General features: G+C 38.1%; 2 protein-coding genes across 2 annotated transcripts in view; one reads left to right on the top strand and one right to left on the bottom strand.

The window, feature by feature from the left end:
• The window catches only part of LOC109429101 (rho GTPase-activating protein gacZ), a 46,006-nt gene extending 44,427 nt beyond the window's left edge, over nt 1-1,579 (top strand). The window contains exon 3 of the mRNA XM_029863541.2: nt 1,419-1,579. Within this exon, the coding sequence (XP_029719401.2) occupies nt 1,419-1,579 (161 nt within the window). The remainder of the gene's footprint in view (nt 1-1,418) is intronic.
• A 932-nt stretch (nt 1,580-2,511) lies between these two features.
• LOC115258186 (acyl-coenzyme A thioesterase 9, mitochondrial) lies at nt 2,512-6,687 on the bottom strand. Its single transcript, XM_029858251.2, has 5 exons — nt 6,337-6,687; nt 6,199-6,266; nt 5,287-5,532; nt 4,888-5,226; nt 2,512-3,365 (listed from the first exon to the last, which is right to left on the bottom strand). The coding sequence occupies exons 1-5, from the start codon at nt 6,471-6,473 to the stop codon at nt 2,749-2,751; spliced, it is 1,407 nt and encodes a 468-aa protein (XP_029714111.2). The 5' UTR covers nt 6,474-6,687; the 3' UTR covers nt 2,512-2,748.
• Between the last annotated feature and the right edge of the window lie 7,893 nt (nt 6,688-14,580).

The following is a 14,580-nucleotide window of genomic DNA, read 5'->3' on the forward strand; positions in this document are numbered from 1 at the left end:
TGCAACAATTGGAAAATTACCCTATCTGTAGAAATGATAAAGTCTTTCTTACTATCGATGTTTAACTCAAAAATTGGTCAAGAAATTTCCTCTAGAATTTTAGAAATTTTTAAAGGGCATTAAATTGTACCATTTCTATTTATTGTACTACACTTGCGTACTTTAGAAATATCGCTTTAATTCTTGTTTATTTTTTAAATTCCCATAAAAAATGAACCTTTGTTAATTTTAAAAATCCCACCATATGAAAGTCATCTCAACAAAAATTTAGACAAGCATGGATTGAACAAACATTTAATGCAGTAAAAGTTGATAACTTATACTACGAAAACTATTGAACATTTTTATTTCTAAAAAAATGTTAATTATATTTAAAGTATTGTTATCCAAGAATAAATCATTCTCTAAATAAACTTTACAAAGTCACTGATTCCCAACATTTTCCCATTTTTAAAAATAGAAAAAAAATCGAAATATTTGTTTCTAAAGTCCACGTGGACATTATGGGAGGGGGGTAGGGGACTGTGGAAAGTCCACGCTTGTCCACGGGGAGGGGGGAGGGGGTCTAAATCTATTTTTCTGTCCACGTGGTATATGGACGGCCCCATAGGTTTTGTCGAGGTTGTAGTTTTAGCTATATAGCGTCGTATAGCTTGGCATCCTTTAGAAAGTCCAGCAAAGCGGTTTGTCCAGTTTTTTGTGGACTGAGTGCTGTGTAGATGCACGTAATATTATGTTTTATACGGAGGTTTTCCAGAGTCGGACAGTTGACGATGAGATTTTCAACAGAGTATGGGTGTTGCAGTTTACGCAGAGTATTTTGAAATCGCCTCTTCCGCTCATATAGTGCGAAAGTCTAGTATGACCCGTGCGTAGTCTTGAGATGATCACTTGCTCTCTCCGGGATATTAGGTCTTCCCATCGTTCGACAATTGGTATTATTTTTCTGGCAAAACATGTACGGTCTCTATTCCAGCGCTGGGCCCAAAAGTCCCAGATGACGTTTCTGACCCACAAACGTACATCATCAGCTGGTGACGTTGGTGTTAGCAGACGACTTTCCCGGCCGAGGTTTGCCAGTGCGTCCGCCTTTTCGTTACCCGAAGTGACCAGGAACCCAGAGAAAGGTAATATCCTTGTTTTGTTCTTCCATCGTGCTGTGCTATGTATCCAATGTATAAATGGGTGCCTGTTTGTCGGGGATTCAAGAGCCTGTTTGTGGGATTCACTGATCCCATTGGCGAAAATTCCAGCACCCACAGAGTTGTTCCTTTTGGAGCCATCTGTGAATCTGACATCTGCCAGGGCGTATTTCTGGCTGATTCGCTCTTTGACATGAGCTTACTTGACTGGGGTTGGCATTTCTCCTGAATTTTGTTTTGATATAGTTGTCAATAAGGATATTCTTCGCTAACCAGCTTCTTGGCCCGACGCGGTGAAGCGCAGCCACCGGGGGAAGCCGGCAATTAGCCAGAGCCTGCAGGACACGATTGGCTTGATAGGGAAGGAAGCCAAGGTTCCTGTTAGCTTTGGTACGCTCCAGGAAACTGATCGCTCGGTTACAGAGTGTAAGCGCTAGCTTGAATTCGAGTGGCAGGATTCCCATTTCCGAGCAGGCTGCTGGGGCTGGTGTAGATGGCAATAGTCCTGAGATGATTCTGATCGTTTTATTGGAAGTGGGCTCGAGTATGCGTAAAAGTTCATCTGAAGCAGGGCTTTTCTGTACTGAGTCGAATCTCCGGTTTGTTTCGCTTCATTAAGGCGGAACTGGATCCATTTCCTCACTTTTTGGTTTGTGATTTTTTATAGAATAACGAAGCAATATTTTCAAAATCGGTTTTCGTACACATCTAGAGTATGGATAAAGGTATCTCCTGATGTTTTTTCGTGGTGGAAAATGTTTTTCGTTTTTGCAGAAACCATTTTTGAATAAAATTTCACAAAAAAATGGTTTCTGCAAAAATGGAAAACTTTTTCCACCACAAAAAAAATCAGGAGATACCTTGATCCATACTCTTCATGTGCACAGAAATCGATTTTGAAAATATTGCTTCGTTATTTAATAAAAAATCAAAAACCAAAAAAATCAGGAAATAGAAGCATTTTGCCTTAAACATCTTACCTACAATAAAATTTTCAGGAATTTGGGAGTATCCGGAAAATTAGGCGATCCTGATTTTCTTCAATTAAGTTTTTGTTCATATTTCATATACATGACCCGTGAAAAAAAATCTAAGAACACGTAGGCACCAATTTGTACGAGAATAAAAAAAAACTGTTATGTTCTTCTGCCTGCATTTATAAGGGAGGTTATGTTGGAAAAGCTCCCACGGATGGCCATATTTTTGGAGATGTTGAAATTGATTAGTCGTAGGTCAATTTTGTTCGTCAGCTGATGGGCGCTAAACTTTCTAATCGTTGGTCTAATCTAAATCCTTCCTCCTGAATCTTCTTGTGAATCCTGCATCTCTTGAGCATATGGAAATATTCGGATAAATCAAACACGCTTAATGAACTTTAACTAGTAATTATAATTATTACTGGCGGTAAGTAGTAGTTATAATACACAATAGCGTTTGCAATATATAATATAAGCGTCCATATACGGCGGGTAGAACAGAATAACAACAGAATTAACATCCAATTATTAAAAAATAAGCACCTGTTTTGACAAAAATAATATCAAATTTTAGTTGCACTTGAAGTACGATATTCTCCCAAAAAAGGTTCAAATCTTCAATCACTACTCTATTGAGTAGGACCTGTTGTGCCCTTCGGAGCGTCAAGGCCCATAGCAAAACGGAATTTCCGACGTCCTTCTATGTAATACATGGCCTCATGGTAAGTTTTGGGCATTATGTGAGGCAGCCGTTCTGCCACCGAATAAGTATAGTAGAACGAGTTGGTGGTGGTTTGTTGTCCTGTGACGGCGTCATAGACATCCGCCAGCACGACGATCTGCATATAATGGAGATCGGTATAGATCACATGAGCCTGCATGTTCAGCATCGAGGATACGTCGACGGGATGGTGGAAACTGATATCGGAAATGTGTTCTAGTTTCGGTCGCCGTTTGGCGAAATTGTACGCCAATGCCCAACTCAGTTCCAATGCGTTTCGCATTAGGAAACCACCGAAAACTTTATTGTGAGCATTGCGATCTTCCGGGTGGGAGAAAACAATGTTGGCCATGGTGGCATCCTCCATCCAGGTGTATCCCGGGGGCAGGATTCGCTTATTAAAAGCACGACTCTTCGTATCGATCGATTTAACAAACAAATCATGCACCAGCCCTTGCTCGAAGTCATTCGGTTCCGTTTTCAGCAAGTCTTCCTTCTGCAGTTGGATACGTCGCTTTTTACGAGCTGGAATAGATTGTTGTGAGATTAATTCACATGCAAGCTTAGAGATTTACGTTATGCAATCAATTAGTACGTCCATACATTAAGTCACGCTTTGATGCGGAAGGAGGTTCAGCAAAGTATGACAACCCATATACAGATTTCTTTTGCAAAAAAGTGTGACATAGGGCAGACGGGGTGGAATTTTTTACTGTCTGTAATCGCATATCAGTCCGATCTTTGCTGGGTTTCCTATTCATATGAAACAGTTATGTGATTATAGGCAGTTTGAAACGTCCATGTTTTAAACATGACAATTGAAATTTGTATTGTATATTGGAAATGCAGACTAAGTTCAACATGGCGATCGTGACAAAATATCGATAAAAGTGCAATACGAACATATGGAACGATGAAACCATCGAAATTCTTTGTGCAAAGCATTTGTAGTAATAGTAGTTCATTGACATAAAAATGATGTTTTCTACGATGCTCATCAGGTATCAAAAGACCAGGTATTATGGTAGATCCAACACCACCCTATCTAAGCCTCCGAAACGATCCATTGGTAAACGAGCCAAACTCTTGTTCAGCGATACAAAATATTTCATTAGGTTTATAGGAACAATTGTTTGTAAAATTTATTTTTTAACAAAAAGCGCTCAAAGATTGACCGTTAAAGTCGATTAACATTAATTGGTTTACAATACAAACATTATTGAAATAATATTATTCAATAATGTGAAACATTATCAAATAATGTAGTTGATCTAAATATAAACAGATAAAATTGGTAAAAAATCAACCGTTCAAAATGGGAAGTAGAGGAAAAAACTAAAATCTGCTGAGCCCTGGCGATACCTCATGCTCATAAAGTATATTTGATACTATTTTCAGCCGATCTAAGCTCGATCGTTAGAGGCCTACTGAAGAGCTTTATAACCTTAACTGCCCTGAATCGCATATCTGTCCCATTTGCATAGGAAATCCAGCATAGATGGGACTGATATGCGATTCACGGCAGTTAACCTCATGTTCACTGTAAAATAAGTATATGGTAAATGTGTAATTATACATTTACACTTAAGTTTCGACAACCCCCATCGACAAGGACTCTGTCACGGTCGCCATGTCACGCGAAAATCTTAACACAAGACATGACGACCGTGAAAAAGCTTTGGCATTTTTATTTGGGTTTTTATAAATTTGGGGATTATCTTTTTTATTTTACTCAAGTTTTGAATTAGTACAAAAGTGTTACGAGAAGCATTTGAATGGGCATTCAAATTCAGGTTTTCCAATGGGCTAATGTGGTAATGACTATTCCCCATATGATCAATATAATGTTCATTCATAGCATCCCAAAGATTTCTAGAAAAAGGAAGGAAGTCTGATCAAATGGTGCACATCCAGAGCAAATTCAAAATGTGAAGCTGGCAACATTCTACAAAGCAGAAGAAGGCAGTCTGAGATGATTGCCGGTAGTAGTTAATGGACAGATCCCAACAAATAAAGTATCAAATTAAAACTGACTAGAAAAACTTACATTCTCCTCCATCGAAAATGACCTTCTCCTCCTCGTTGGCCGGTATCAGAGGGTTGATTAGAGCTGCCTTCGTATTGGTTGCATCCCTAGCCGCCATCAGGAACAAAGCGCGGGTCAATTTGCGCCACTTGCCGTGCAACTTTTGCTCCATCCATACTACGATTTCGATCGAAGTGCGACCCACCCAGCTAACGTGTCCGGAGAGCCGAATGTCTGCATCGTGAGTCGGAACCAAATCCGTAAAATCTATCTTGTCCACCATGACGGTAACAAACGTGTACGGCAGGGCCACTCCTTCCGGTAGGTTTGGCAGTAATAAGTGCTTATGCACTACCCACACTGCGAAAGTAGAAGGATAATTAAAACATGTCTTTCATCAAGGTTTCGAGAGGCACCGACCAGCAAACATATCCATGTCCTCCATGAGGCGACCCAACCGAACGTTCCCCATAAAACCGACGTATTTATCCTTGAGAATCTTATCGCTCGTCAAAGGGATGATAGCCGAAGTGAACGAGTCCTGCATACTGCGCGGAGGTAATTCCTCCAAGGTTCTCGGTGCATACTGAGTGAGATGCTCACGTGTACTCACGAATGGGGTGTATCCCACCTCGATGCCGAGCTTTTTGATGATGATTTGCTTTACTGAAATGAACAAGAAAAAGTTTAAAAGTAGAAAGGATCATTAGCCCGGACTGCATCTGTTTGGATATCCGAGTTTCGTAGATAAAATTGCACTCCTATGGGAACTTATATTGAACAATCATTGAAAGTATCTGCCGTAATATCTCTGTAATAATGTTTGAAACGAAAACTTTTGCAGTGAAAAGGCATTTTTGTCGGCCAAACTGCCTGAAACTTGATCGTATTATTCAGCTTGGTTGGATAAGATTTGAGGCCAACTTCGAGTTCCCCCACGACGCCAGAAACAAAACTGCCGAAAATACGTACGTACCCCTGAGTTTATTTATCGTAATGAATAAACGAATAAACTTACACGTTATAAATTTGGGAAACTGATTTCGATTTCTTAATGACGACTATAACATCAACATGAAATTGTTCAACCTTAAGCAATATATGATTTTAAAAATAATTTGAAGATTTTTTTTTTCAAATAAAGCTACGAATGCAATAACAAAGGATATAACATAATGAATAAACAATCGAATGAATTCCGCAATGAAACAGTCAACCCAAAAAAACATAAATAAACGTATGATTCATTCATATCCGCGTGCGCGCTCGCCTTGAGTCACTCGCTTATGACATCATTACTCTAATGCTGCATTATGTGCATGATTTGCTTACCGTCGGTCATTGTTCCGGCGGTACATTCCAGGTCTCCCTGCCCCTTCAGGTAACTGATGTGCGACAAGCTGTAACGAACGGTAGAGTTTAGACCTAGATTCGAATCATCAGCAGCAGCGGGATTGACAATGTACATACCTTTGACCAAATACGGCAAATTTACCAACACCATTGCTGTTCGCACTGATAACGGCTGCCGAAGTCCGAAGGGCAGTCGTTTTTTGGAACAACTTTGATCCAATCGATGACGCGAGAGGTGATCTCAGAAGGAACATGCTGCTTCACTTTCCCAGCGACAGAACAATTGCGAACTATGGCAAACTCTGTTTCAATTATAAATAACTACTGTTTTGCCTAGCCTAGCTCTAACGAAACACAGAGATCAACTAAAACTGTTCGTCACACGCAATTTTTTCAGAGAAAATGTGAAAAGTGAACTGAACTGGAGCGCGAAACGAGCTTGTTTATTTACAATTTGTCAGACAAAACACGCACTTGTCGTCGACTGTCAAAACAAAAGTTGAGCACGCTTAAAAAAATGAACAAATGAAATGAAGAATAAAAAATAAAACTGATTTTGAAACTCACTAACCGGAATATTACATAACGAATTCCTTCCAAGTATTATGAACAATATAATAATATTAATAATGATAATATTAATTGTTTTTTTTTTAATAATAAAATGGAAATATGACCTTTAAGGCTCAATTGAGAATGACAAATGTTCCAGAACTAAAAAGCACTTTTTCCCAAAATAATCCACAAATCGAATAAAATAAGAATGTCCGATTGTTTATTTAGTCAATTATGACAATCCGACACGGTGCTTTTGTTAGCTTTTTCGTAATTATGCAGAAAAGTGCTTTTTCGGTTTTGGATAATATGCGATTCTCATTTGAACCTTAAATAAGAAGAGAAGCATTGCTTTCGTTCTTTTTTATTTATGTTTTCAATGAGTTTAATTCACACAGTTATGTGTTATTTTTTATAAACGTGTGTATGCAGTCTGAGCGCCATCAGACACTCATGAGTGATATCAAATGAATGGCGCTCATGGTGGTTTCTGCTTGAAGTGGTGTTGCGTGTACGTACACGTTGCATTATACTTATGACACACATGTGATACAAGAATCATTGTAAATTTGCGCTTGAAATGAGTGCCATACTGTAAATTCTCTCAGTTCAAGTCAGTCTTGTTAGAATTTTCTTGACACTGCGTACCGTTGTACAGGAATCACACTCGTATCACATGTCTGTCCGGCGTAACGTTCCACGTTCTGTCGAGTCCCTTGCTGCAGCATTACCGCCCTCGCTGCGTTCTTCTTCTCCAAAATCGTTCGGCACTCTTCGTCGAACCATTCGTTTCGTCGATTCCGTTCCACGTACCCGATGGTGCTCTCGGCTGCGTCGTTGATGGCTGCTTTCACTGTACTCCAGCAGTCCTCTAGAGGGGCCTCATCGAGCTCGCCCTCGTCTGGCAACGCGGATTCGAGATTCTGCGCGTATGCTGAGGCGACATCCGGTTGCTTCAGTCGCTCTAGGTTGTACCGTGGCGGTACCGTACATTGTTGATGACGGAGAGTTTTGGGCGCAGTTTGACCATCACCAGATAGTGGTCGGAGTCGATGTTGGCGCCACGATAGGTCCTGACGTCGATAATGTCGGAGAAGTGCCGTCCGTCAATCAGAACGTGGTCGATTTGAGATTCCGTCTGCTGTGGTGATCTCCAGGTGTAACGATAAGGGAGGCTGTGTTGGAAAAAGGTGCTAGGTATGGCCATATTTTTGGAGGCGGCGAAACGTTGTGCATTTATGACCCTCAGAATAGCAATTTCAACCGCAAGCCGTCTTTCAGTGCATGAACCATTTTACGAAGCAACAACAATGTTGATGATGATATTGATTTTTGAAGTGAATATGGCGATAATATATGTAGATGTAATGTAGATTTGGATTTGATTTGGATTGAATTTTGATTGGATTTGGATTGGATTGGATTTGAATTGCATTTGTACTGGATATGGATTGGATATAGATAAGATGTGGATCTGGATTCAATTTGGTGTGGTTTTGGATTGAATTTTGATTGAATTGTGATTGGATTTGGATTGGATTTGGATCTTGATTTGGATGAGATTTGTTTTGGATTTGAATTGGATTTGAATTGAATTTGGATTGAATTTGAATTGGATTTGGATTGGATTTGGATTGGATTTGGATTGGATTTGGATTGGATTTGGATTGGATTTGGATTGGATTTGGATTGGATTTGGATTGGATTTGGATTGGATTTGGATTGGATTTGGATTGGATTTGGATTGGATTTGGATTGGATTTGGATTGGATTTGGATTTGGATTGGATTTGGATTGGATTTGGATTGGATTTGGATTGGATTTGGATTGGATTTGGATTGGATTTGGATTGGAATTGGATTGGATTTGGATTGGATTTGGATTGGATTTGGATTGGATTTGGATTGGATTTGGATTGGATTTGGATTGGATTTGGATTGGATTTGGATTGGATTTGGATTGGATTTGGATTGGATTTGGATTGGATTTGGATTGGATTTGGATTGGATTTGGATTGGATTTGGATTGGATTTGGATTGGATTTGGATTGGATTTGGATTGGATTTGGATTGGATTTGGATTGGATTTGGATTGGATTTGGATTGGATTTGGATTGGATTTGGATTGGATTTGGATTGGATTTGGATTGGATTTGGATTGGATTTGGATTGGATTTGGATTGGATTTGGATTGGATTTGGATTGGATTTGGATTGGATTTGGATTGGATTTGGATTGGATTTGGATTGGATTTGGATTGGATTTGGATTGGATTTGGATTGGATTTGGATTGGATTTGGATTGGATTTGGATTGGATTTGGATTGGATTTGGATTGGATTTGGATTGGATTTGGATTGGATTTGGATTGGATTTGAATTTGGATTGGATTTGGATTGGATTTGGATTGGATTTGGATTGGATTTGGATTGGATTTGGATTGGATTTGAATTTGGATTGGATTTGGATTTGGATTTGGATTTGGATTTGGATTGGATTTGGATTTGGATTTGGATTTGGATTGGATTTGGATTGGATTTGGATTGGATTTGGATTGGATTTGGATTGGATTTGGATTGGATTTGGATTGGATTTGGATTGGATTTGGATTGGATTTGGATTAGATTTGGATTGGATTGGATTTGGATTGGATTTGGATTGGATTTGGATTGGATTTGGATTGGATTTGGATTGGATTTGGATTGGATTTGGATTGGATTTGGATTGGATTTGGATTGGATTTGGATTGGATTTGGATTGGATTTGGATTGGATTTGGATTGGATTTGGATTGGATTTGGATTGGATTTGGATTGGATTTGGATTGGATTTGGATTGGATTTGGATTGGATTTGGATCGGATTTGGATTGGATTTGGATTGGATTTGGATTGGATTTGGATTGGATTTGGATTGGATTTGGATTAGATTTGGATTGGATTTGGATTGGATTTGGATTGGATTTGGATTGGATTTGGATTGGATTTGGATTGGATTTGGATTGGATTTGGATTGGATTTGGATTGGATTTGGATTGGATTTGGATTGGATTTGGATTGGATTTGGATTGGATTTGGATTGGATTTGGATTGGATTTGGATTGGATTTGGATTGGATTTGGATTAGATTTGGATTGGATTTGGATTAGATTTGGATTGGATTTGGATTGGATTTGGATTGGATTTGGATTGGATTTGGATTGGATTTGGATTGGATTTGGATTGGATTTGGATTGGATTTGGATTGGATTTGGATTGGATTTGGATTGTATTTGGATTGGATTTGGATTGGATTTGGATTGGATTTGGATTGGATTTGGATTGGATTTGGATTGGATTTGGATTGGATTTGGATTGGATTTGGATTGGATTTGGATTGGATTTGGATTGGATTTGGATTGGATTTGGATTGTATTTGGATTGGATTTGGATTGGATTGGATTTGGATTGGATTTGGATTGGATTTGGATTGGATTTAGATTGGATTTGGATTGGATTTGGATTGGATTTGGATTGGATTTGGATTGGATTTGGATTTGGATTGGATTTGGATTGGATTTGGATTGGATTTGGATTGGATTTGGATTGGATTTGGATTGGATTTGGATTGGATTTGGATTGGATTTGGATTGGATTTGGATTGGATTTGGATTGGATTTGGATTGGATTTGGATTGGATTTGGATTGGATTTGGATTGGATTTGGATTGGATTTGGATTGGATTTGGATTGGATTTGGATTGGATTTGGATTGGATTTGGATTGGATTTGGATTGGATTTGGATTGGATTTGGATTGGATTTGGATTGGATTTGGATTGGATTTGGATTGGATTTGGATTGGATTTGGATTGGATTTGGATTGGATTTGGATTGGATTTGGATTGGATTTGGATTGGATTTGGATTGGATTTGGATTGGATTTGGATTGGATTTGGATTAGATTTGGATTGGATTTGGATTGGATTTGGATTGGATTTGGATTGGATTTGGATTGGATTTGGATTGGATTTGGATGGGATTTGGATTGGATTTGGATTGGATTTGGATTGGATTTGGATTGGATTTGGATTGGATTTGGATTGGATTTGGATTGGATTTGGATTGGATTTGGATTGGATTTGGATTGGATTTGGATTGGATTTGGATTGGATTTGGATTGGATTTGGATTGATTTTGGATTGGATTTGGATTGGATTTGGATTGGATTTGGATTGGATTTGGATTGGATTTGGATTGGATTTGGATTGGATTTGGATTGGATTTGGATTGGATTTGGATTGGATTTGGATTGGATTTGGATTGGATTTGGATTGGATTTGGATTGGATTTGGATTGGATTGGATTTGGATTGGATTTGGATTGGATTTGGATTGGATTTGGATTGGATTTGGATTGGATTTGGATTGGATTTGGATTGGATTTGGATTGGATTTGGATTGGATTTGGATTGGATTTGGATTTGGATTGGATTTGGATTGGATTTGGATTGGATTTGGATTGGATTTGGATTGGATTTGGATTGGATTTGGATTGGATTTGGATTGGATTTGGATTGGATTTGAATTTGGATTGGATTTGGATTTGGATTTGGATTTGGATTTGGATTTGGATTTGGATTTGGATTGGATTTGGATTGGATTTGGATTGGATTTGGATTGGATTTGGATTGGATTTGGATTGGATTTGGATTGGATTTGGATTGGATTTGGATTGGATTTGGATTGGATTTGGATTGGATTTGGATTGGATTTGGATTGGATTTGGATTGGATTTGGATTGGATTTGGATTGGATTTGAATTGGATTTGGATTGGATTTGGATTGGATTTGGATTGGATTTGGATTGGATTTGGATTGGATTTGATTGGATTTGGATTGGATTTGGATTGGATTTGGATTGGATTTGGATTGGATTGGATTTGGATTGGATTTGGATTGGATTTGGATTGGATTTGGATTGGATTTGGATTGGATTTGGATTGGATTTGGATTGGATTTGGATTGGATTTGGATTGGATTTGGATTTGGATTGGATTTGGATTGGATTTGGATTGGATTTGGATTGGATTTGGATTGGATTTGGATTGGATTTGGATTGGATTTGGATTGGATTTGGATTGGATTTGGATTGGATTTGGATTGGATTTGGATTGGATTTGGATTGGATTTGGATTGGATTTGAATTTGGATTGGATTTGGATTTGGATTTGGATTTGGATTTGGATTGGATTTGGATTTGGATTTGGATTTGGATTGGATTTGGATTGGATTTGGATTGGATTTGGATTGGATTTGGATTGGATTTGGATTGGATTTGGATTGGATTTGGATTGGATTTGGATTGGATTTGGATTGGATTTGGATTAGATTTGGATTGGATTGGATTTGGATTGGATTTGGATTGGATTTGGATTGGATTTGGATTGGATTTGGATTGGATTTGGATTGGATTTGGATTGGATTTGGATTGGATTTGGATTGGATTTGGATTGGATTTGGATTGGATTTGGATTGGATTTGGATTGGATTTGGATTGGATTTGGATTGGATTTGGATTGGATTTGGATTGGATTTGGATTGGATTTGGATTGGATTTGGATCGGATTTGGATTGGATTTGGATTGGATTTGGATTGGATTTGGATTGGATTTGGATTGGATTTGGATTAGATTTGGATTGGATTTGGATTGGATTTGGATTGGATTTGGATTGGATTTGGATTGGATTTGGATTGGATTTGGATTGGATTTGGATTGGATTTGGATTGGATTTGGATTGGATTTGGATTGGATTTGGATTGGATTTGGATTGGATTTGGATTGGATTTGGATTGGATTTGGATTGGATTTGGATTGGATTTGGATTGGATTTGGATTGGATTTGGATTAGATTTGGATTGGATTTGGATTAGATTTGGATTGGATTTGGATTGGATTTGGATTGGATTTGGATTGGATTTGGATTGGATTTGGATTGGATTTGGATTGGATTTGGATTGGATTTGGATTGGATTTGGATTGGATTTGGATTGTATTTGGATTGGATTTGGATTGGATTTGGATTGGATTTGGATTGGATTTGGATTGGATTTGGATTGGATTTGGATTGGATTTGGATTGGATTTGGATTGGATTTGGATTGGATTTGGATTGGATTTGGATTGGATTTGGATTGTATTTGGATTGGATTTGGATTGGATTGGATTTGGATTGGATTTGGATTGGATTTGGATTGGATTTAGATTGGATTTGGATTGGATTTGGATTGGATTTGGATTGGATTTGGATTGGATTTGGATTTGGATTGGATTTGGATTGGATTTGGATTGGATTTGGATTGGATTTGGATTGGATTTGGATTGGATTTGGATTGGATTTGGATTGGATTTGGATTGGATTTGGATTGGATTTGGATTGGATTTGGATTGGATTTGGATTGGATTTGGATTGGATTTGGATTGGATTTGGATTGGATTTGGATTGGATTTGGATTGGATTTGGATTGGATTTGGATTGGATTTGGATTGGATTTGGATTGGATTTGGATTGGATTTGGATTGGATTTGGATTGGATTTGGATTGGATTTGGATTGGATTTGGATTGGATTTGGATTGGATTTGGATTGGATTTGGATTGGATTTGGATTGGATTTGGATTGGATTTGGATTGGATTTGGATTGGATTTGGATTGGATTTGGATTGGATTTGGATTGGATTTGGATTGGATTTGGATTGGATTTGGATTGGATTTGGATTGGATTTGGATTGGATTTGGATTGGATTTGGATTGGATTTGGATTGGATTTGGATTGGATTTGGATTGGATTTGGATTGGATTTGGATTGGATTTGGATGGGATTTGGATTGGATTTGGATTGGATTTGGATTGGATTTGGATTGGATTTGGATTGGATTTGGATTGGATTTGGATTGGATTTGGATTGGATTTGGATTGGATTTGGATTGGATTTGGATTGGATTTGGATTGGATTTGGATTGATTTTGGATTGGATTTGGATTGGATTTGGATTGGATTTGGATTGGATTTGGATTGGATTTGGATTGGATTTGGATTGGATTTGGATTGGATTTGGATTGGATTTGGATTGGATTTGGATTGGATTTGGATTGGATTTGGATTGGATTTGGATTGGATTTGGATTGGATTTGGATTGGATTTGGATTGGATTGGATTTGGATTGGATTTGGATTGGATTTGGATTGGATTTGGATTGGATTTGGATTGGATTTGGATTGGATTTGGATTGGATTTGGATTGGATTTGGATTTGGATTGGATTTGGATTGGATTTGGATTGGATTTGGATTGGATTTGGATTGGATTTGGATTGGATTTGGATTGGATTTGGATTGGATTTGGATTGGATTTGAATTTGGATTGGATTTGGATTTGGATTTGGATTTGGATTTGGATTTGGATTTGGATTTGGATTTGGATTGGATTTGGATTGGATTTGGATTGGATTTGGATTGGATTTGGATTGGATTTGGATTGGATTTGGATTAGATTTGGATTGGATTTGGATTGGATTTGGATTGGATTTGGATTGGATTTGGATTGGATTTGGATTGGATTTGGATTGGATTTGGATTGGATTTGGATTGGATTTGGATTGGATTTGGATTGGATTTGGATTGGATTTGGATTGGATTTGGATTGGATTTGGATTGGATTTGGATTGGATTTGGATTGGATTTGGATTGGATTTGGATTGGATTTGGATTGGATTTGGATTGGATTTGGATTGGATTTGAATTGTGTGAGAATCTTTCTCTGTAATGATTATTCAA

This window comes from Aedes albopictus, chromosome 3, assembly GCF_035046485.1.
Source record: "Aedes albopictus strain Foshan chromosome 3, AalbF5, whole genome shotgun sequence".
Classification (NCBI taxonomy): domain Eukaryota; kingdom Metazoa; phylum Arthropoda; class Insecta; order Diptera; family Culicidae; genus Aedes; species Aedes albopictus.